We start from the raw sequence: 21,443 nt of genomic DNA on the forward strand, positions 1-21,443 counted from the left end.
TGACCAAAATAAAGAGGCAGTCGGTAGCATATGAACATTACTCCAGTATTGCCAATTGCTGGACAAAAATTCCCACGATATTTCTCCGCTCTGCTCTGCACTAGTTAGGCCTCAGCTGGAGTACTGTGTCCAGTTCTGGGCGCCACATTTCAAGAAAGATGTGGAGAAATTGGAAAGGGTACAGAGAAGAGCGACAAGAATGATTAAAGGTTTAGAGAACATGACCTATGAAGCCAGGCTTCATGAACTGGGCTTGTTTAGTTTGGAAAAAAGAAGATTAAGGGTGGACATGATAGCGGTTTTCAAATATCTAAAAGGGTGTCACAAGGAGGAAGGAGAAAATGTGTTCCTCTTGGTTTCTGAGGACAGGACAAGGAGTAATGGGCTTAAAGTGCAGCAAGGGAGGTTTAGATTGGACATTAGGAAAAAAATCCTAACTGTCAGGGTGGTCAAATATTGGAATAAATTGCCAAGGGAGGTGGTGGAATCTCCCTCTCTGGAGATATTTAAGAACAGGTTAGATAGACATCTGTCAGGGATGGTGTAGACGGAGCTTGGTCCTGCCTTGAGGGCGGGGGGCTGGACTCGATGACCTCTCGAGGTCCCTTCCAGTCCTATGATTCTATGATTCGAGGGGTATTTGGAATTGTTCACGGTATTTCAAAATTTGTATTTATTTATTCCACGATTTCTCGCGATGACGGTCTGTGGAACCCCAGTGTTTCGTGGAACCCTGGTTGGGAACCACTGAGCTAAAGCTACAAGAAGATTTGTTTTTCTTCTGGCAAAGCCGAGGGTCCCTGCAGCAGGTGGCGATGAGCCGGTGAAGGTGGCTTGGGGTTGGAGAGAGGAGACAAGCAGGTAGTCGAATAGGTTGAGACCTAGCGGCAGCTACTCCCTTCACCGGGTCTCCTTTTGGCTCTTCAGATCTGGGCCGCCGTGGGGTGGTTTTTACCCCTTCGCAGCCCTGCCGGGGCTCTCGGCTCTTCTCAGTGTTTCTGACCTTGGGAATCACCCGGCAGGGAGCGTGTCGCTCTCGCTCGGATGAGCTGAGCAGCCCCGGGCCTTCACCACAGGAGCCGGTGAGGGGGAGCTCCCGGATGCATGCAGGTCCGGAGCAGGTTGCCTTGTGGCAGAAGTTGCCTGGCGCTGGATGCTTGCACCATGCTTTGTGCACACTAATCAGCCCTTGGCAGGGGCGGGAAATGACGGCATAACACAGCTCTAGGGATCTTCGCGGGAGGAGAAGGGGGGTGACTTCCCGGATGCAAACTCAGGACCTCTTGTCTCCCCAAGTGCCGTGAGGGGGTCACGCCACTGACATGTGCCCTCCGGGTGCCCGTGTCCCACCCTGGCAGGTGGCACGAACCCTTTGGCACAGACTCCCGTGGCCTTGGCTGGGGCGTGCTTGGAGTCTCTGCCGCGGGCGGAGGTCTTGCGAACAGCCCTGCCTGCAGGCGGATTCTCAGAGAATCAAGTGCAGCTGGGTGGCGCTTTGCTCCCTGCTCCCCTGGCCTGCAAGACCAACCCTTGGGGAAGCTAAGAAATGATTTTCCCTCTCTCTCCATCTCTGACGTCCTGGCCAGGGGGCGTGCAGCCTCTGGGCCGCCTGTGGCAAATCTGCTGTTGGCTGCTTGGTCGGAAGCAGCTGCTGCCGGGAGAACAGAGTGCCGGGGAGGTAACTTACAATGGCCAGCTCTCAACACGGCCTTCCCAACGCCAGGGGCAGGCTGTTCCCCAGTGCTCCAGGGGGCTCCGTGCTGCTAGCAGCCACTCCGGTGCTCCAGGGAGGAAACCAGTGACAGCGGCACCAGGCGTTGGTCTCTGCCGGTCTCATCTGCCCCCCTCTGGAAGCAGCTGTGCAGACTGGCTGCGCCACTTGGCTTTCGGACAGTCGGGTGGGTGCCCTACCAGGTGACCCGCATCCTCCTGTGACTGTCCTCCCAGGCTCCCTCGGAGCATCCTGGTTTCCGGGACGTCCAGCTCTTCCCAGTCCCCTCTGGGTGCCCTGCTGACCTGTGACTGGCAGGAAAAGCTTTTTTGCCGATTCCCGAAGGCCTCGCGGTTCCCGGTGGCCACCGCTACGCTGTCTGTGACTGGCCTGTTAAGGCAGACCCCGCAATGTCAATGCCAGGCGTTTCCTCTCCTTCCTCCCCTCCCCCCTCCATGCTGCACCCTGCTCTCTAAAGTGAACGCGCAGGAGAACTACCAGCTGAAAATATTGAAAAAAATGAATCATTCTTCCATTGAAACCACTGGGCTTCCTGCCATTTTAATATATCGAACCACCAAGGTCATCTGTTCTTAATCGGGACAGTCTGGGGTTGCATCATTGAAAAGTACTTCACATCTGATGCTGCGGAGCTGAGACGTCATAAACCCTACGTCAGAGGCAGGCGGCCGTCCGGAGTTCAGACCCTGACCCAGGACCCGTGGGGAGGAGGGGGGAGGGGGCTGTGCTTTGGATCAGGCCCAGAGCAGGAGTTGTGACAAGCTGGGCTTGAACACAAGACCTGAGGGGAAACCCCATGGGAGTTCGGAGGGTCTCTCTCGCCCCGGCCCCTCTGGCTCGGGGGGCACCCACGTTGGAGCTGCGTCCCAGCGGTGGCGGAATGCGGCTCTGTCGACAGCCTGGCTGGTTACTCCTGCGCCTGTCCGCCGCGTGCTTCACCCTCTGTGTCTCCCCCCTGTGGCTGACGGAGCTTCTCTGACCCCCTTTCCGACAGCTCTACGTGGGCGGGGCGCGCCGGGCGGACGCGTCGGGGAGCGAGCTCGCCGCACACTTGCTGATGGAGAGCGATGTCCAGCAGGTACTGCCTGTCACTTGGGGGTGGCCCGGGCACCGCACAGACCGGGGGCTGCTTTCGCGAATGTCTGTTGTGCCACAACAAACCGGGTCATGTCAGCAGCCCCGTCCAGTCAGGGCAGGGGGAACGCTTTTGTCTGTGGCTCTGGGCCCTTTTCTCAGGCCGGGTCGGCCGGCACCATCCAGCAAGAGCGAGGAAGGAAATAGCGAGACCAGACCTGAGCCAGCCCAGTACCCTTTGGCTTGGCTGGGGGGGGAGATTTTCGCCCTTGCTTGGTGATTTCCGTTCCCAAGAGCTTTGCACAGAGGGGGAAACTGAGGCAAGGCCCCAGAGCTGGCAGTAATGGAGCAAAGGGGACGCCTGGCTCGCCACTCACCCTCCCCACTAAAGCTAATGTTGCCTGCATCCAGACCAGGACTAGCGCTCTGAGCAGAGCCAACAATAATGCTGCTCCCCCATGGTACCTGAGGGCCTCCCAGCAGCCCTGAGATAGACACAGGCCAGTATTCTCATCCCCCTTTGGCAGGTGGGGAAACCGAGGCAGGCTGAGAATTAGTCCTAGAGCAATGATTCTTAAACTGTCGATGCCCTTAAAGGGGCAGGTGACCTTTTTTTCCCCTCAATAACTTTCCCCTGACCCCCCCCTTTTTTTTTTCCTCACAACAAAAAAATCCTTGTTGTTTCTCATTTAAAAAAAATATTGTTTGGTGTTCCTCAGTCTTAAAAAGTTTAAGATACACTGTCCTAGAGTCAGGCCGTTCAAAGCCGGAAGGGCCCCCCCCCCCCCAGAACATCTGGCCTCCTGCCTGATACGGGCCCCCCACATCAGCTCCCCCCAACCCAAATGGGAGGAGACCCAAGTGTCGCCACCCGCAAGACACTGCAGCGGGATGGGCCCCGAGCATAGGATATTAGCGACCGAGGCGCTCCAGTGCCCGAAGCCGTGCAGTGGTAGGGGATTAAGTGAGACCCCCCTACCCCCGGCGAGAGCCCTGTGCTCAGGAAGAAGGCAACCCGCCCTTCCCCCAAGCCACGGCCAGTCTCAGCTGGGTTGAACCCAGATCTCCTGGGCCCCAGTCTAGCCCCTACTCTGCCCCTACCCTGTCCCGCCTGCCTTGGGAGCTGGGGCAGATTTCGAGCGGTAGCCATACCGCATGACTGGGCCCTGCCACGGTCTCGTGCCCACGGCAGGCCTGTCCCCGCTGTGGCTAGGTGGGAAATAACCCAGCCCCGTCACTGCTGGCTGCACGAGGCTCTTTGAACCGGCTCTTAGCGGCTCCCTGGGCGCGATGGCCTGGCGTGCCCCAGAGCCTGGGGGAAGAGAGCAGCCGGCGCTTTCCCGGGGTGCACCCTGTCGGCTGTAGGAAGAGGGTGGAGTCAGAGGTTAAATGGCAGTGTGGGGGGAGATCTTCCTTTGCCCCTGTAACGGGACCATGTGTACGCCCCTGATGCTGACATCCCCGGTTTGGGCACGGTGATGGCACGGTGGGGGTGAGTCTGCACCAGTTGCATGCGTGCGTGCGTGTGTGTGTGCACGCCATGGGAGTTTCCCGTCCCTCGCTCCGAATACGCCGGCTTGCTTGTGTGGAGGCTGAGGGGGAGCCGTCTGGCGCGGGTCGTGGTGACGTGCTCCTCAGCCTTCCACGGGCACGGGGGGGGGGGTGGGTGGGGAGGTGCGGAAAGGCTTCAGCTACTTCCTGTCAGGCCGCCGAGCCGAGCGCCGGGAGAGCAGCCGCCGGCTGGTGCTGACCGAGGCCCTTAGCCAGGAACCCTGCCGTCCCGGGGGTAGATTTCCCAGTGGTGTTGGCAGGCCGGCAGGGCCCTGTCCTGTCAGGTGCCAGGCCCCGTCCAACGCCAGCTGTTTCCGTGAGAGTTTGCCGGTGGGCAGGATTGGGCCCGCAAAAGCCACTTCCACGTGGGACACTCCTGTTCCAAATCTGATGCCAGCCGGCTCCCGGGGGGGCTACTGAGGGATGGGGGGGTGTCTTTATCCCCTCCTAGTTGCAAGGGCCTCCTGTGGCGTGGGCTCCCCCATCGGGAGCGACCTGCCCAACCCCCCACCCTCCTTGGGCCTGAATTCCCAGCCCGGGAAGAATGGGGAATGGCTGTTTGAGTAGTCGCTGGAGCCTGCCTGCCCAGCTGGAAGGTGCTGACCCGTGTTCCTGGCTTGCCCTTCCTTGTCGGCTCGGTAGCTAGGGAACCGAGAGAGGGTGGCTGGGCAGACTGGCCCTTCTGGCTGGCTGCCTTTGAAACGGAGCAGCAGCTTAGCCGAGGAGGGAGCCAAGACCGTCTCCTAGCAAAGGGAGGCGGGTAGCCGCTGGAACAGCTGAGAGGTGTTAGCAGCTGGTGGCACGATGCGGTTTCATTCCAGAAAACCCAGGCAGGCCAGACGGTTCTCTCCCCTTCCGGCGCCTGGCTGGCTCCGCGGGAAAGCTTACTGCGAAGTGTGTGATTCTCCCGCGCTTGCCCCGCGCATGAGCCTCTTGGGAGTGGGTCTTGCGGCATGCCCCGGGGGTGCAGCACTCCCAGAAGGGGGGCGGGGGAGCCCTTGCTGAGTCTGCAGAGCGGGGCGGAAGAGGAGGTGGCTGAGGTGAACTCCTCTCTTTCCTCTGCCTCCTTCGCATGCCTCCAGGCCAGGGGGAGAGCCTCAAGCAGCTGTTTACACCAGTGGGGCTTCAGGCCCCTCACGGGCTGCAGGGTGAGTGGGGTGAAAGTCTTTGAGGCCCAAAAGAGGGTCCGGGGGGGAATGACCTGGGTTGGGGGAGCAGGCCTGGGGAACCCCTCACCGACTCGCCTGTTTTGGGGTAGGACCTTGTCTTTGCTTCCGACCCTTCCTTCCCTCCAGGCCTGCACTCCTTTCGAGCTAGGGTTGCCAGATACTGTCACCAAAAATCCCCCACATGGCAGGATTGAGCAAAAAAATCCGGAGGGTCCACTTTTGTCGACAAAACCCTATAGACTGCAAGGCTCTTTCGAAAGAGGCTTTTGGAAACGCGCGTCTAGGCGACAAGCAGTACTTTCGGAAAAGCGAGCTGCTTTTTCGAAAGAGCGCACCCCGGGAGTCTGGCTGCTCTCTTTTGAAAAAGCACCGTTGCATTACAGAGCGCCGTTTTACAAAAGAGCGCTTTCGAAAAAAGCCGTTCTTCTCGTAAAACGAGGTTTTCCGCCGTCGAAAAAACAGCCGCCTTCTTTCGATTTCCTTTCGAAAGAACGTGGCAGCAGTCTAGATGCAGGGGAAGTTTTTTCGAAAAGAGGCCACTTTTTTTCGGAAAAACCCTGCCGGTTACACACACCCCTAAAGGCCTTAAAACAGCCCGCAGATGCAAGGCCCGGGTGTGCTGAATTTCTCTGCAGATGCAGACGGGGCCGGGTGGCATGGGACGACCACGCCACCCTGCGGTCACCTCCTGTCCCTGCTGGGTCTCCCCCGAGGAAGACGCTGCCACGTGGCCCTGGACATGACCTGCGGAGTTTAGCATTAAACCCAGCTGCATCTGAGCCCGCACCCCCCAGAGCTGGGGGCATTCTCTCAAACAGCTGCCCAGGGGAATCTACTCCCGGGGGTAGAGGGGACAATGGAGCCCTTCTTTCCTGCGGACCAGTCAGGCCCGGCTGTGGCGCTCGTCTGCCTCGTCCCAGGCATCCTACCGCTTTGGTGGCTCTGGGGAGCTCAGGGCGCAAGCTCTGGGATCCGCAGAACTAGGATCCTCCCAGCCGCTGACACCAGGCAGAGACCCAGCAGCTCCCCGGTGGCTTCACGATCCAGTTTCTCCATGAGGCTGGGAGACCTGCGGCCCCCCCCGGGCAGTCTCAGCTGACAGGGTCTGAGCTTGGCGCCCGTGTGCTCGCCAGCCTGGCAGCGGCCGACCTCCCCGGGCTCGGAGGCCTGGCAGTTCTGGGCTCGGCTGGTGCTGCGGTGAGGCGGCGGGAGGAGCTGTGGGCACGGGGCAGGAGTAGGCTACCGGCCCAGCAGATTTGAACCGGAAAGGGTCAGCGCCCAGTGATCCCTCGCTCTCCCCCGCCTGCAGGTGTTCGACCGCAGTTCTGACGCCATCACGGTCCATGCCATCAGCGTGCTCACCTCCATCATGAGCAATTCGCCCTCCGCCAAGGTAAGAGGGGGAGGCCTGATGGCCTCTGGGGTGCCGGGTGGGGGGGGGGGGAGCGGGATGCAACACGTCGGTGGAAGGGGGAGGGAGAGAGGCCAAGGGGAGAGCGCACTCCGGTTCTCCGGAAGCCTGTGTTCAACTCTCTTTCCCCACCCCGTGCCTCAGTTTCCCCATCTGCGAACTGGGAATCGTCACACGAACCTCCTCTACCCAGTGCTTTGAGATGGCTGAGTGACAGCCAGGAGGGAGAACACACTGGAATCCAAGCCTAGTCGATTGCCTGCTTGAGGAGGGTCTGGAGATCGGGTCCTAAGGGGAGGTTCTGCCACCCTGCGTCGGAGCGGTGTCCCCATCTCTGCCTCGTCACCTTGTTGGCCCCGGGACTCAGCGCAGCGTCAGAGCCCCCTCCCGGGGAAGCCTGGCTGCCCTCGGGCCCCTTCGCGGTCTCCAACGGGAGCTTCCGGCCCTAGAATTGTCAGTCGGGTGGAGACAGAAACCAGCCAAACTGCCGCTTGCGTGAGAGTTCAGTCTGGCCGCGCAAACACCTGCTGGCAGCGTGAACAGCCGCTCCTGGCTGCTGGCCTTTCTGGCGGAGGAGCGCCGGACCAGCTGAGGGACGGCGGTGTCAGGGGTAGTCCCGCCAGGCGGAGACGTGGGCTGGGGATGAGACGGTTTCTAACCAGCGGAAGAGTGAGGCCCGGGAGTGGCCTCCCCATAGACGTGGGGGCAAAGAACCGAAGTAGATGGAAGAGGGTGCAGGGTACGTGGCTGGTGGGGATGCCTGTGAAAGAGGGGAATGAAAGACCATGCTGGGCCCTGCTGGGAGAGCAGGGATCCGGACTCCATGACCCCTTGAGGTCTAATAGTTTATGACTATGAATTTGAGCTGACGTGGTCCCTATTCCCCAGCTGCCTGGCTCTGGCCAGATCTTTTTTTTTTGGACGGTTTTCTCCACATAGATGGCTGCGGGGAGGAATGCGACTGGGCTGCGGGTGGGTTTCTGCTCACCCCGTCAGACTCCCTTTGCTGCTCCCCGCGCGCTGCACCGCGGTTTCCCGGTGGGCTGCCGTGTCTGTGGCCTGCTCGCGGGGAGCTCGGTGCTGGCCACACTGCCGGGCGCTCGGTCCGCCGGGGGCTGCGCTGGGAGCCCCTCTGTTCGGTGCCGGCGGGACGAGGCCCCTGGGGCTGGAGAGCATGCGGGAGAGTTGCTCTGCGATGCAGTGCTCTCCCAGGCAGCCGTGTGTCGGGTCCGTGCAGGGCGGGGGCTGGCTGCAGAGGGCAGTGAAAGGGACAGGCTGCGGGAAGGCAGCAGGATACTGAGCGTAGATGGGAGGCGCACCGGGCGGGTGTGTACGGGGCTATGCGGGGTGTATACTCTGCTGCTCTCTCTCGGGGGTGTACTATCTACACTGCTCTTTATACTGCACACCCCCCCCAGCACAGCTGTCTACATCCAGGGCGGGGCCTCAACTGGAAGGGGTGGGGCCTAAACTGGCAGGGCGGGGCCTAATCTGGAAGAGGTGGGGCCAGGATGCTTCTGGGCTTCCCCAGACATGCTTGGTCTTGGGGTGGGGGACCCCTTTGCTCCCCCCTTCCCACGAGGCACCCATGCCCCTGGAAGGGCGGGAAGAGGCTTCGCACACTCCCCCACCCCCAAGCCAATCAGGGCTTGGGGGCGGGGCAGCCGGCGACGTCTCTTCCCACCCCGCGAGCAGCACAGGGCACTTCAACGCATCGGTGCTCCTGGCAGGGCAGGCGGAAGCTTCCCGCGTCCCCCGCCCACAGGCCGTAATTGGCCCGGGGGCAGGGGAGCGGCAGGGCCTCCGCGGGACGGATCAACCCGTTTGGTGGGCCGGATTCGGCCCACGGAGGCCCCTTTGCCCACCCCTGGTCTACGTGCTACGTAGTGTCGTGATTTCGAATGAATCCTCCGAGGCGGCTACTTTCACCGCGCTGGTGTTGAATGCCTGGGACGTGGCGGCTGGTTTTTCACGCCCAGGAGGATTCTGCTCCCAGGGCGTCCAGCCAGCGTGTGGCTCCATCCGGTTCAGATTCGACCGTATTCCCGGCGTGCCGGTTCCGTTGCGGTTCCAGCCACCGCAGACCCGTCACGGGGGGGTGACCCGTTCAGACTCCGCTCTGGGGGAAGGGAATTGAAATCGAGCCTCTTTGGGTTGGCTGGTTGGCGGGAGTTCGTTTTTTAGCTTGGCGCGGATGTTCCGGGGGGCCTCTCGCGTTGTCCAGGAAGCAGGAGTTCGGTTTCAAAGAGCGGCATGGCTGAGCCAAGGCTCCAGCTGCTCGTATCTGCTCGTTTGTCTCGAACCTCTGCCGCGATGGGACACGATGGCGCTTGGAGCCTCCGGTGGGGGACTGGAGGAAGGAGCTGCCCCGGGATTGGGGCTGGTAGGAGGATGCAGAAAGCTAGGGAGCTATTTCCTTTTGCCTCGGGCTTGAGGGAGCAGCTGACCGCTTCTCTCCCCCGGGGGCGTCTCCAGGGGCGTGTCTGCACTGCGCTGAAAGACCCGTGGTGCTGAGGCACGGACCCTGAGTCAGCTGCCCCAGGCCCTGGGAGTCGCTGCTGGGTAGGATTTGATTACTGTGGAGACATTGCTGGAGATGGTTCGTCTATCTCTGGGAGCCACCAGCTGCCTCATGAGTCATTCCAGTAGCTCCCCGAGCATCCTCTCCTTCCCTACTCTCGTGGGCTGGCCTCCTCCCTTTCTGTTTTCTCTTCTACTCCTCCTCCTCTTTTACTTGTTCCCATAGCACAAGAACTAGGGGTCACCGAATGAAATGTATAGGTAGCAGCTTTAAAACAAACAAAAGGACGTTTTTGTTCATGCGGCGCACAGCCAACCGGTGGAACTCCTTGCCAGAGGATGTTGGGAAGGCCAGGACTTTACTGGGGTTCAAAACAGAGCTAGATAGATTCATGGAGGTTAGGTCCATCAATGGCGATTAGACAGGCTGGGTAGGAATGGTGTCCCTGGCCTCTGTTTGTCAGAGGCAGAGAATGGATGACAGGAGATGGATCACTTGATGATTCCCTGTTTTGTGCACTCGCTCTGGGCATCTGGTGCTGGCCACTGTGGGCAGACAGGACACTGGGCGAGATGGACCTTTGGTCTGACCCAGTCTGGCCGCTCTTATGGGCAAGGCCTTTCTGAGAGCTTGCACAGGCCCATGGGTCATTTGGGCTTTAACAACGGCAGTCGGGTCAGAGTCAGGTTTGGTTTCAGTATTGATCTTACAAAGGGCAGAGCCTTTGTTTCACCTGGCAACCCGCATTCTTTTCCCAGCTCAGTGCAGGTTCTAGGTAGACAAACGTGGGGATTCCAGCTGGTTCTGGTGCCATTCCCTGTCTCAAAACACACACACACACACACACACACACACACACACACACACACACACTCCGAATGCCCATGGCGCACACCTGTTAACTACATGAGTCATAGAATACGGTTCCTTATCATCGACTGCTAAAATCGGACCGTGACTGCTCACACAAACACACCCTCTTCCTGCGTATACAACAGCTGACTTCTATTCCGTGGTTATCTCAAGAACACACCTTTGGGTCCCTTTGTCTTTTACATAGAAACATTCATCCCTTTCTCGTAGATTCTTATCCTCACACACCCATCCCAGATGTTTCTGGGTCACACACGGAAGCATGCCCGCGGTTTCCCGTTGTTGCTTTTCTTTCTGATGGTCGGTGGGAAACGTAATCAAACGTTTTGTGAGCTGGATTCCCATAGGACAGATAGTTAGGCTGGGGTGTGCGGTTACTACCTATTCTTGTAGAACTGTGGAATGATTAAAGATTGAATGATGAAAGGTCTAGAGAACTTGACCTATGAAGGAAGACTAAAAGAACTGGGCTTGTTTAGTTTGGAAAGGAGAAGACTGAGAGGGGACATGAGAGCAGTTTTCAGGTATCTAAAAGGGTGTCACAAGGAGGAGGGAGAAAAATTGTTCTCCTTGGCCTCTGAGGATAGAACGAGAAGCATTGGGCTTAAAATGCAGCAAGAGAGGTTGAGGTTGGACATTAGGAAAAACTTCCTGCCTGTCAGGGTGGTGAAACATTGGAATAAGTTGCCTGGGGAGGTTATGGACTCTCCGTCACTGGCGATATTTAAGAGCAGGTTGGACAGACATCTCTCAGGGATAGTCTAGATCAGGGGTTCTTACGCTGTATTCCGCAGAGAACAACAGAATTCAAAATGGCCGCTTTTTTTTTTCTTTTTCGCTCAACAAAAAATCCTTGGTGTTCCTCGTTACAAAAAATGATTGTTTGGTGTTCCTCAGTCTTAAAAAGTTTAAGAAACGCTGGTCTAGATGGTGCTGGGTCCTGCCGTGAGGGCGGGGGACTGGACTCGATGCCCTCTCGAGGTGCCTTCCCGTCCTAGTGTCCTAGGGTTCTAACTATTGAATCTTTGTTTAGGGTAAAATCTTTGTTTACCAATTTCCACCAGGTCTCTCCCCTTCTGTAACATTTTCCCACGGCAGTTTTCTTATTTCCAAAGGCAAATTTCCTTGCAGACTTGCCCGGGTGATGGGAATGACCAATTGCCGGCTTTCGGGAGACATTTTCTTGTATTGATCCCCTAGTTCCTGCTACTGTGCTGCTCACCCCTTATGGGATGTTTGTACACACGACACCCATCTGCACGCCTTGCTTGCAGGAGGTGTTCAAGGAGAGGATTGGCTACTCCCACCTGTACGACGTTCTCAAGAGCCAGAGCCAGCCCACCACCCGCCTGCTGGAGGCGCTCCTCGACATGGTAAGGACAGCACGCCGCTGCAGCGTGCCTCGGGGCTTCCCAGTGCCTGCCCCACACAGCCCAGCCCCCCTGCGAGATTGGGGGGATAATGCTCCACTACCATGTGACTCTGTCCCCTTCTGCGTGGGCGGCCGTGCGGCCTGGAAGCTGAGCGCTTGGGCAGCCACGCGAGAGAGATTCAAATGCTGCCCAGCTACTTAGCAGAGCACTTGTGTTTCTACTGGTGGTGCACATTTGCATATGTCTCGGTGCACAGAACAAAATTTATTCTGTGTGTGGATGGAAACAACTAGAGCAGTGTTTCTTAAAGATGGGTGGCAAACAGAGTTCAAAATGGCTGCCCTTAAGGGGGCAGAGTGACTTTTTTTTTTGCTCAACAAAAAAATTGTTGGGTGTTCCACATAAGAAAAAAAATTAAGAAACCCTGAATTAGAGGGAACCATGGGTGGGACAGGGCTAGAGGCTTGTACTGCCTCAGCCTGGTCCTTTGCCTCACCAGTAGAAGTTGATGGTTTCACAGCCAGAGGTCCTGGGTTGCTGGTGGCCCACCCAAGGCTCTTGCCGAAGCTGTACTGCCAGACACAGCGTGTCCCCATGTGCTACAGCACATCCACTTTCTCGCGGGCCGAACGGTGAAGTGATGAGATGCAGCTGGTCCCTTTTCACTCCTCAGTACAGTGGTGGTGTTTCCACGGGCCTGACCTTTGGCATTTGGTGGGAATTTGGCCCATGCGAAGGTGGCTCCCTGTGTGTGGCCACATGGTTGGTCTGGACTCATGCCAACCCCACCTCACGCCCCACCCTGTCCCTGCCTCGTGGGCCAGCCCAGCTGGGGAACCGCAGGTCTGCCGCCATGTCCTCGCACGGGAGGCCAAGGGCACGTGAGGGAATGAAACTCGCGACAAGCTCACGGTTAGGTAGCACGTCCGGCATCCTCAGTCCAGACGACCGTGAGAGACAGCACTTTCCCGCGAACGCCCCGGGTCCAGTGTGATACCCACACGCGCAGGGGGCCCTGCCCGCCGGTGCCACTGAGTCAGGCAGCTCCCTCGTGCCGGCACGCCCAGGCATCGGAGCACATGTTGTGGGGCCTGGTCCCCAAGTGCGTTCGCACGCATCCCAGGCTCTGGGGCAGATTCTACCAGTCGTCCAGGTCCAGCGTGCGTACGGGCCCGTGCTCGCGTTCAGCGCACTAGTGCTCTACGTGCAGGAGCGTCCTGGCGGGATGGGCCCCGCGATGATCCGTATCCTGCTCCCCGCCCTCCCTCCAGAGCTGCTCTTGTATTCGCCCGCCAGCTCAGTCAAAGCAGGGGGCGGGCGAAACCTTTGACAAAGGAAGAGTTCTCTCCACTTTCTATGGAATGGGACCCAGGGCTGCCCCAGACGCCAGGGCACATCCATAGGAACGGGGAGTAGGGCCCGACTCCTGCCCCAGCGCCCCCGGCCGTGTCCAAGCAAAGGCCCGAGGCATCCATTCCACCTGCTCGTTCAGGTGCCGCCTGCCAGGCCGAGGCCTCGGCTTTCCCTAGAGATCGGGATCGAGGTTTCTCTTCCTCCCCTGCAAGCGGCCCGATGACTCTGGCCCCAGAAGTGGGGGGCTGCAGAGCGAGCCCTTTCCCTGGCGTAGCAGGCGATGCCGAGGGAAGGAAGGGAGGCTCGCTGGGGAAGATGCCTTGAGAAAGGGGAGGCCTTGAGAAAGGGGGTTTGAACGGCGAGCGGGTATTTCCCCAGCCGCGAGAGCGGGGGCCGAGATTTCGGCCGCGGGTTTGACGTCCGTTCCAGCGATACCGTCGTCTGCCACGCCTGGCCCCTTCCTCGCAGGTCTGGGGGCGGGTGAGGGAGGATCCTGCCTGATCCGCGAACCGGTTAAATGCTACGTTTCGCCGGCTAACTGGTGAAACGGGGTTTTACATCCCTGGGGAGTGGGGAGGGGGCCTCCTTGCACATCTCCCTGGCAGCCGGGTGGAGCCGCTTCTGCCTCCCAGCCGGGTGCGCTTAGGGCAGAAGGGGCCGGGGCGAGCGGCCGAAGGCGCCGGGAGGAAAGGAAGGCCCAGGAGGAAGACAGAGCCCCGTTCCCCCGCAGATCACCCGGGGCAGGGAGAGCGCTATGGCCCCGGGACGTGACCCCGCGGTTTGTGTCTCGCCAGGCCGTCGAAGGCGACCACGCCGCCTTCCCCGTGCGGCTCATCCGCAACGAGCAGCCGCTGCTGCTGCTCACCGCCTGGCTGCCCGAGCTGGCGTCGCGGGACCTGCAGGTCTTCCTGTCGGACTGGCTGAAGAGGATCTGCGACGCCTCCCCGCCCAGCCGCGTGACCTGCGTCAAGGCGGGCCTGGTCGGCTGCCTGCTGGACGCCCTGGGCGCGGAGCGGGCGCTGGACCGCCAGTGCGCCGAGAACCTCATCTACCTGCTGCAGGTGCTGGGCGGCCTCTCCATCCGGCCGGGGGAGCTCCGCCAGCTCCTGCGGCTGCTGTGGACCCCGCCCGGGCAGGAGCCGCATCCCTACACCACGCAGGTCGTGCGGGCGCTCTCGGGCATGGCCAGGAGGGAGCGGTCCGAGAGGGCCCTGCAGTACTTCGACCTGACGCCCAGCATGGCGGGGATCATGGTGCCGGCCATCCAGAAGTGGCCTGGGAGCGGCTTTGCCTTCCACGCCTGGCTCTGTCTGAACGAAGAGCCCCAGGAAGAGCTGGATCGGCCCACCCAGCTGAAGCGGAAACAGCTGTATAGGTAGGGAGGGGGCAGGGGGCCGGGGGGGGGGGTTACTCTTGTCTCCTTCCCTTCCTGGGAAACCCGCTGTAGCTCCCTGGAGTTGGGAACCCAGCAAGCCCAGGGTTAAACCCGCCGGCCGCTGCCTCGCGAGCTGGTATTTGCCTGCTCCTGATTTAAAACAGTGGGTACCAAAGAGACTGCCCAAGGTTGCAATTTTTATCCCATCTCCCTCCGTAAAGAAGTTGCATCCCAGGCCAGCCCACAACAGGGCGCGCGCTTCCTACGGGAGATTTCTCAAAGGTGTTTCAGGGAATTGCTCCTCCAAGAGGTGGCGTCCCGGTTGCCTCTTGTGCGGTCGTCGCTCACCTTAGCAATGGCGTTGAATTCCTGCAGTGCTCACCCATCTCTGGAGAGGGAACTGGCGTCTGCCCTGACTCGGACAGTAGCACAACGTTGCATGAGGGGGAGTACGGCCCAGTGGTTAGGGTGCTACGCTAGGACTGGAGAGACCTGGTCCCTGCTCTGCCACAGACTTCCTGTCTGACCTTGGGCATGTCACTTAGCCTCTCTGAGCCTTGGTTCTCCCGTATTTGTGAGGATAGATCTGGTTCTGTGAGGGGCGTGAGGGAGGCCACATACTTAGAGCCGAGTTGATAGCCAAGCTCCTGCCAGGCCGAACTCGGCTCTCCCACCCCTAGCAGCCCCAGCGTGACTGCGGGGGTACATGAGGTCGCTTGGGGCAGAATCTGAAGACCACGGGGTCGTGGCTTCACTGTGAAGGGCTGATCCTTTATTACTGGGTGAGAAGAGCCCAGCTTGCTCTCAGGGTCCTGGGGGCAGGAAAACCACCCTGGGGCATGGAGACCCACTTCCCAGCCATTCCCTTCCACGTGCGCCCTCCCGGCTCCTAACACCCACGTCGCCGCTCTCCCTCCCTCCTGATGACGTCCCCCTGCAGCTTTTTCACGGCCGGCGGCACGGGCTTTGAGGCATTCTTCACGGCCGACGGGATGCTGGTGGTGGCGGTGTGCACCAAGAAGGAGTATATGACGGTGGCGCTCCCGGAGTTCCCCTTCAACGACTCGGCCTGGGTGAGTACGGCCCCCTTCCGCTGGCGTGGGGCACCCCCTTGCAGTGCAGCTGAAGGTCCCGCGCGGGAAGAGTCCTAACTAGGTTCACAGCAGAGCTGGAGAAACCCACGGCGGACAGGTCCCTCCGTGGGCATGAGGGCCCCGCTATCTTCACAGCTATGAAGAACGCGTCCCAGACCGGGAAATCTGCTGTGCCCCGGTGCCCCATGAAAGGGGGCTTCCTCCCGCCGACTGGGCCGGGAGAGGGCAGAACCTGCCCTGCTCTGGCGGGGGGAGGGAGACCAGACCAGACCCGCCTCTCCCCCTTGCAACCTCCTGCAGTTGCTGCCTTTGGAGTCCAGTCCTGAAGGCAGCACAGAAGGGAGGGTGACAATCCCATGCCCCCCTCCAACAGGTTTGTGACACCCCCCCCATAATCTCCTTTTGGGTCAGGACCCCGTGGTTACAACACTGGGAAATTTCACATTTACACAGTCGGAAACGTGCCATTTACCAGTGTTCACATCCTGTGGCTGTGAAATTGGCCGCAATGGACTGTGAATTTGGTAGGGCTCTTGCCAGTAGGCAAGCTGGCCAGGGATACAGCCCCGTGCTCGGGGTGCCAGAGGCTGGGAGGGGAGAGCCAAGCAGGGCCGGATGGGTGCTGTACGTGGCCCCTGAGGCTCCGGTATTGGCCACTGTGGATATGGGATAGTGGATGGTGGTCTGTCGGTCTGTCCACGCTGATGCGCTTCAGCTCCCCTGACCTCTCTCCCGGGCCTGCGCTGAGAGCTCGGAGACCGACAGCTACCCCGGCCACCGTCTGTGTGGCACACGCTGTGGCAGTGGCAGGCCTGCCCTGCAGCCGAGCCGCTGGCTGTCCCGGGCAGCACCTGCTCCCCTGCCGCGGGGCCCGCTTGGGCTGCGCGCGGGTCTCTCGCAAGCTGCTCCGGGCTGAGCCAACCGGCGCTGGCCCTGGAGACCTTTGGCGAATGCTTGAGCAAAGCGTGGGGCATTCGGGAGGTGGCGCCCGTCCCCGCGAGGCACCTCCGAGGCAGCGGCCCGGCACGGAGCCCTCCCGGATCCTGTGCGTCTTTCCTGAGGGCAGAGGTGCCTAACCTCCCTCGCTGGCCCTGGTCCCTTCTCACTGCGCTCCCCTGGGTTCCGTGGGGCGCGGTGTCCCCCCCCCCCCCCAGCCCTGTGGTTGCTTCTGCAGCCGGGCGCTCCGGAGAACGCTGCTTGTCCCTCCCCCGCAGCCTCAAGGACCTGAACCTCCGTTGATCTGGTAGCCGGGTTCGCCTTCCGATCCTGGGGCTGGAGGAGACCTCAGGAGGCCTCGAGTCCAGCCCCCTGCCCAAAGCAGGACCAACCCAACTCAATCATCCCAGCCAGGGCTTGGCCAAGCTGAGAATGCAAAACCTCTAGGGATGGAGATTCCACCCCTCCCTAGGGAACCCAGCCCGGCGCTTCCCCACCCGCCTAGGGAAATAGTTTTTCCTAATCTCCAGGCTAGTCCTCCCCCACTGCAACTTGAGCCCATTGCTCCTCGTTCTGTCATCTGCCCCCACTTAGAACAACCTCTCGCCAGCCTCTTGGGAACCTCCCTTCAGGGAGTTGAAGGCTGCTCTCAAATCCCCCCTCACTCTTCTCTTCTGCAGACTAAACAGACCCAAATCCCTCAGCCTCTCCTCATAGGTCAGAGCCCCCTGAATCGTTTTGCTCGCCCTCCGCTGGAGCCTCCCCAGTGTATCCACATCCGTGCGGTCGTGGGGACCCAGCATTGGACTAGGGTCCCGCGTGGCCCCGGTTCCAGGACGAGATGGCTTGGCTGGGCTGCGCCAGGCTCCTTGGCGAGTCCGGGAGGAGGGGGCTGGACCCCTGGGGCTCTGGCGTTCGGGGGGGGAATGGGCTTGCAGGCTGGGGGGCGCGTGCGATAGTCAGGGAAGGGGCAGGGCGGAAGCTGCCGTCCAGCCCTCTGGCAGGCCCTGACTCTCCCCGCCCGGTCTCCCCTGCAGCACTGCATCGACATCGTCCACGTCACCGGCCGCCGGCCCTTCGGCCAGAACCTGGTCCACGTCTACGCGGACGGGCAGCTGCGGCAGGTGGCTCAGCTGCGCTTTCCTTCCCTCAATGAGGTAACGCGGGGGGGCGGTGGCAGCCCCGTGCTGATCCCTCCCTCCCCGCGCACCGGGCCAGACCCCTTTGCCCTGCCGCCCCCGGCGGACTGGGGGCGCACCAGGCCACCCGCGCCTGGGCCGACCAGGCTCCGGACTCCTCCCCGCCCGGAGAAGTGGAGCCCAAGGTTGTTCCGTGGCCCCGGTGGCAGCGCCGCGTCTCCGGCGGGGTTCCCACCGCGCCACCCGCCTGCCTCTTGGGGCGCGGGGCTCTCCGCTGCCTCGGCCTGCCGGGCGCCGGGCGCCCCTCCCTGTGGCGGGGTCTGGAGACTAGGCCGAGAGGCCGCACGCCTTCCCAGACCGGCTCCCCCGTTGCCGGAGCGGCGTCTGTGACCAGCTCCTTCCCGGGGCTGCCTCTGCGGGCGAAGGGCTGTGGAGAGCTCTGCTTCCGAGGAGGGACTGAGCTAACCCGCAGAGCTAGGCGTCCCTGGCCATGGCCAGATCTGGCCTCTCCTTTCTCCCGCGGGTGCGCTTGGGGTGAAAACCATCCCCCGCGTGGCGCTGAGGGCACAGCTCCCTTGACTGCACCAGGCCAGGGTTTTCCCCAGGCCTTCTGTGGCCCTCGGCCCGGCAGTGGGGAGAGGGCACTGCTGAGGTGGCCGGCGGGGGCCCAGTTCAGCACAGCCCCCTGGCTCAGCCCCCCCCGGGGGAAGCGCCAGGCTGGAGGGAGACCGTGCTGAGCGGTTTTCAGGGGGTGAGCAATCGAGGGGGGCTCGGGGGAGGGTGTCGGGCCGAGGTCACTTCCGAAGGGCCTAACGGGACTCTGGGGGGGTGCCGGGAATGAAGAGGCCGGGCCCGGGGCGGTGGGGAGGGGGTGCGTCAGGAGAGCAGTCCCCGCAGTGCGCTGAGAGGGACGGGGCTGCTCCCGACTCGGAGCGTGAAGCCGCTCCCTCCTGGGCATCCTCCCGTCTGCTCCCGCAGCTGGTGGGGAGGGGGAAGCGTCCGGCTCCCACAGCTACGGGCAGCTGGCTCTCCCCAGGGGCCTGCGCTCCTCCCTGGTGGCCAGCTCGGAGCTGGGCTAGGGGGGCGCGTCGGGGAGCCTGCTGGCTCAGGGTCAGAGGCCGCAGTGGTTACGTGCTGGCCCGGCATGGGCAGAGACTTGGGGTGCCCATCGGCACGGGGAGCCATTTCCGCTGCACAGCAGGCTCCGGGCCGTCCCTGGCGCTCCGGGCCGGGGGACTGGCCAAGCGGGGCCGGAGTAGCCAGGCGGCCAAACAGGGCTCGGGAGGCTCTGTCCTTCTGCGCGGCATCTCTGAGCCGGGATGGGAACACATGGGAAAGGGCATCTCCCAGCCCCGTGCTGTAGGTCTCTGCGATCCAGCGCTAGCTGAAAACGGGACAGCAGGGCCTCCTCCTTTGCCCCGAGGGCGAGGGATTGGGTAGGTCCTACAGGAATAGGTCTCTCTCATCGCGGCTGCCTCAGATTCTGGGGTCTGAGCTGTAACGTTCGAGGTGCCTTTCTGGTACAGACCAGCTCGCAGGGACGCCCTCCCCAGTCGGCGCCGGGGCCGTGCAGGCTGAGGGGAGACACGTGTGTCTCCTTTCCCGCCACGGTCGCTCCAGGGGCGAGGGGTGCAGCGTTTTGGGGGCAGGAGGAGGGCTCCGTAAAGGGGGCTACAGGCAGGGGGAAGGAGAGCAGCCATCCGCCAGTCCGGTCTGTGGGAAGGTGACGCTTCCTGTTGGCACGGCGAGATCCTAGCCGAGGGCCCGGCCCTGTGGCGCCGGGTGCTGTACAAACTCACGAGACAGTCCTTGCTCCGAAGAGCTTTCAGCTCAAATGCCAGGCCAAGGGCGGAGGAGGTGGAGGAGACGCCTCCCCCTCCTCCCCCGGGCTCCGGCCGATCCTCCCCTCTCTCTCTTTCCAGTCGTTCACCTCGTGCTGCATCGGCTCCGCCGGCCACCGGACGACGACCACCTCCACGGCCTACCCCCCGCCTTGCCACTCGCCGGAGCAGGCCTTCCCCTCCCACCCCGCCCTCAGCCGCTCCCAGTCCTTCCCTGCCTCCTTGGCCACGCACTCCTGGACTCCCGGGGCCGCCCAGCCCCCCCGGGAAGGCCAGGTGTCTACGACGGTGGCGGGGAGCCAGGACACGGAGTGGGGGACCCCCACCTCCCTCGAAGGGCATCTGGGGTCGGTGTCCATATTCTGCGAAGCCCTCCAGCCGGCTCAGGTCAAAGCTCTTTTCTCCTCAGGTAGGGTGAGGATCTCCACGGGAGACTGTTGTCCCGGTGCGGGGGGCTATTCCGGGGGGGGCAGGAGGGATCGCTGAGCCCCCACCCCATGGAGGTCAGAGCTGTCTGACCCGGGCGGCTGCCGGCCGCTTTCCAGCGGGGAGGGATTTCATTCTTGGAAAGGGCACCAGCCAAACCACCAGTGGGGTCCAGAGCACGCTGAGGAATTCGGAGGAGCTGCCTCCCCCGCCCAGCCGCTGGGGGTCTAGGGGTGTTCTCCCCCCCCCCCCCCGGCAGGGAGGGAGAAGGTTGTTCTCCTCATGGGGAGCAGACCAGGGACGGCCCGTCGGTCACTAACCCTGCCTCCCCGCAGGACCAAACGTTACCTCACCCCTCAAGCCGGAAGGCGACTTCCTGGAGCTCAGCAGCAAACTGCTGCTCCACTACACGCCTCAGGTAAGCAGAGACCTTCCCAGGCACCCCTGCCGTCCCGTTTCCCGTCCCCGCCCCCGAGCAGCACCTCCCCCATCCCGTCACCACCTCCCCCGTCCCGGCACCACCTCCCCTGGCCTGGCATCACCACCCCCGGCCCTCCCGGGCACCACCCCCCCGTCCCGTCCCGTCCCGTCACCACCTCCCCTGGGCTGGCACCACCACCCCCAGCCCCCGCGGGCACCACCTCCCCCATCCCGTCCCGTCCCCATCTCCCCTGGCCTGGCATCACCACCCCCGGCCCTCCCGGGCACCACCTCCCCCATCCCGTCCCGTCACCATCTCCCCTGGGCTGGCACCACCACCCCCGGCCCCCCAGGGCACCACCTCTCCCATCCCGTCCCGTCACCATCTCCCCTGGCCTGGCACCACCACCCCCGGCCCTCCCGGGCACCACCTCCCCCATCCCGTCCCGTCATCACCTCCCCTGGGCTGGCACCATCACCCCTGGCCCCCCTGGGCACCACCTCCCCCATCCCGTCACCACCTCTCCTGGCCTGGCACCACCATCCCCGGCCCGGCCCCCCCGGGCACCACCTTCCCCATCCCGTCCTGTCACCACCTCCCCTTTAACTCGATCTCCGCAGCAGCCACTCAGGACCCCAGGAACGAGGAATACGCTGGCAGACGGGCGCCCCCGCGGGTGCTCGCGGGTGTGCCTGTGCTCCATGGCCCGGGTTCCAATCGAAACAGGCCAGGGGAAGTGGTCACTCTCATGTTCCATGGGCTCGGAGCAGTCAAGTAAATTGACCCAGGCCGTGCAGAAAGTGTGTAGCAGAGCTGAGGAGGGATTCCCAGGGATTCTGGAGTCCCAGCCCAAACCTGAAGGCCACTTATTTCGCTGTGTGTCTGGCTGTCTAGGACAGTGGCATGTGTGTGTGTGTGTGTGTCTAGCTGTCTAGGACAGTGGCGTGTGTGTGTGTGTGTGTGTGTAGCTGTCTAGGACAGTGGCATGCATGTGTGTGTGTGTCTGGCTATCTAGGACAGTGGGGTGGGTGTGTGTGAGTGTGTTTGTGTGTCAGGCTGTCTAGGACAGTTGGCATGCATGCGTGTGTGTGTCTGGCTATCTAGGACAGTGGCGTGTGTGTGTGTGTGTGTGTGTGAGTGTGTTTGTGTGTCTA

General features: G+C 61.8%; 1 protein-coding gene across 1 annotated transcript in view; it reads left to right on the forward strand.

The window, feature by feature from the left end:
* Window positions 1–21,443, forward strand: part of NBEAL2 (neurobeachin like 2) — a 182,143-nt gene that overhangs the window by 113,950 nt on the left and 46,750 nt on the right. Inside the window, 8 exon segments of the mRNA XM_075922980.1 lie at window positions 2,727–2,810; window positions 6,836–6,919; window positions 11,606–11,704; window positions 13,852–14,432; window positions 15,373–15,505; window positions 17,500–17,619; window positions 19,524–19,851; window positions 20,204–20,286. Of these exon segments, the coding sequence (XP_075779095.1) occupies window positions 2,727–2,810; window positions 6,836–6,919; window positions 11,606–11,704; window positions 13,852–14,432; window positions 15,373–15,505; window positions 17,500–17,619; window positions 19,524–19,851; window positions 20,204–20,286 (1,512 nt within the window).

Source organism: Pelodiscus sinensis, chromosome 2 (assembly GCF_049634645.1).
Source record: "Pelodiscus sinensis isolate JC-2024 chromosome 2, ASM4963464v1, whole genome shotgun sequence".
In the NCBI taxonomy this organism is placed as follows: Eukaryota; Metazoa; Chordata; order Testudines; family Trionychidae; genus Pelodiscus; species Pelodiscus sinensis.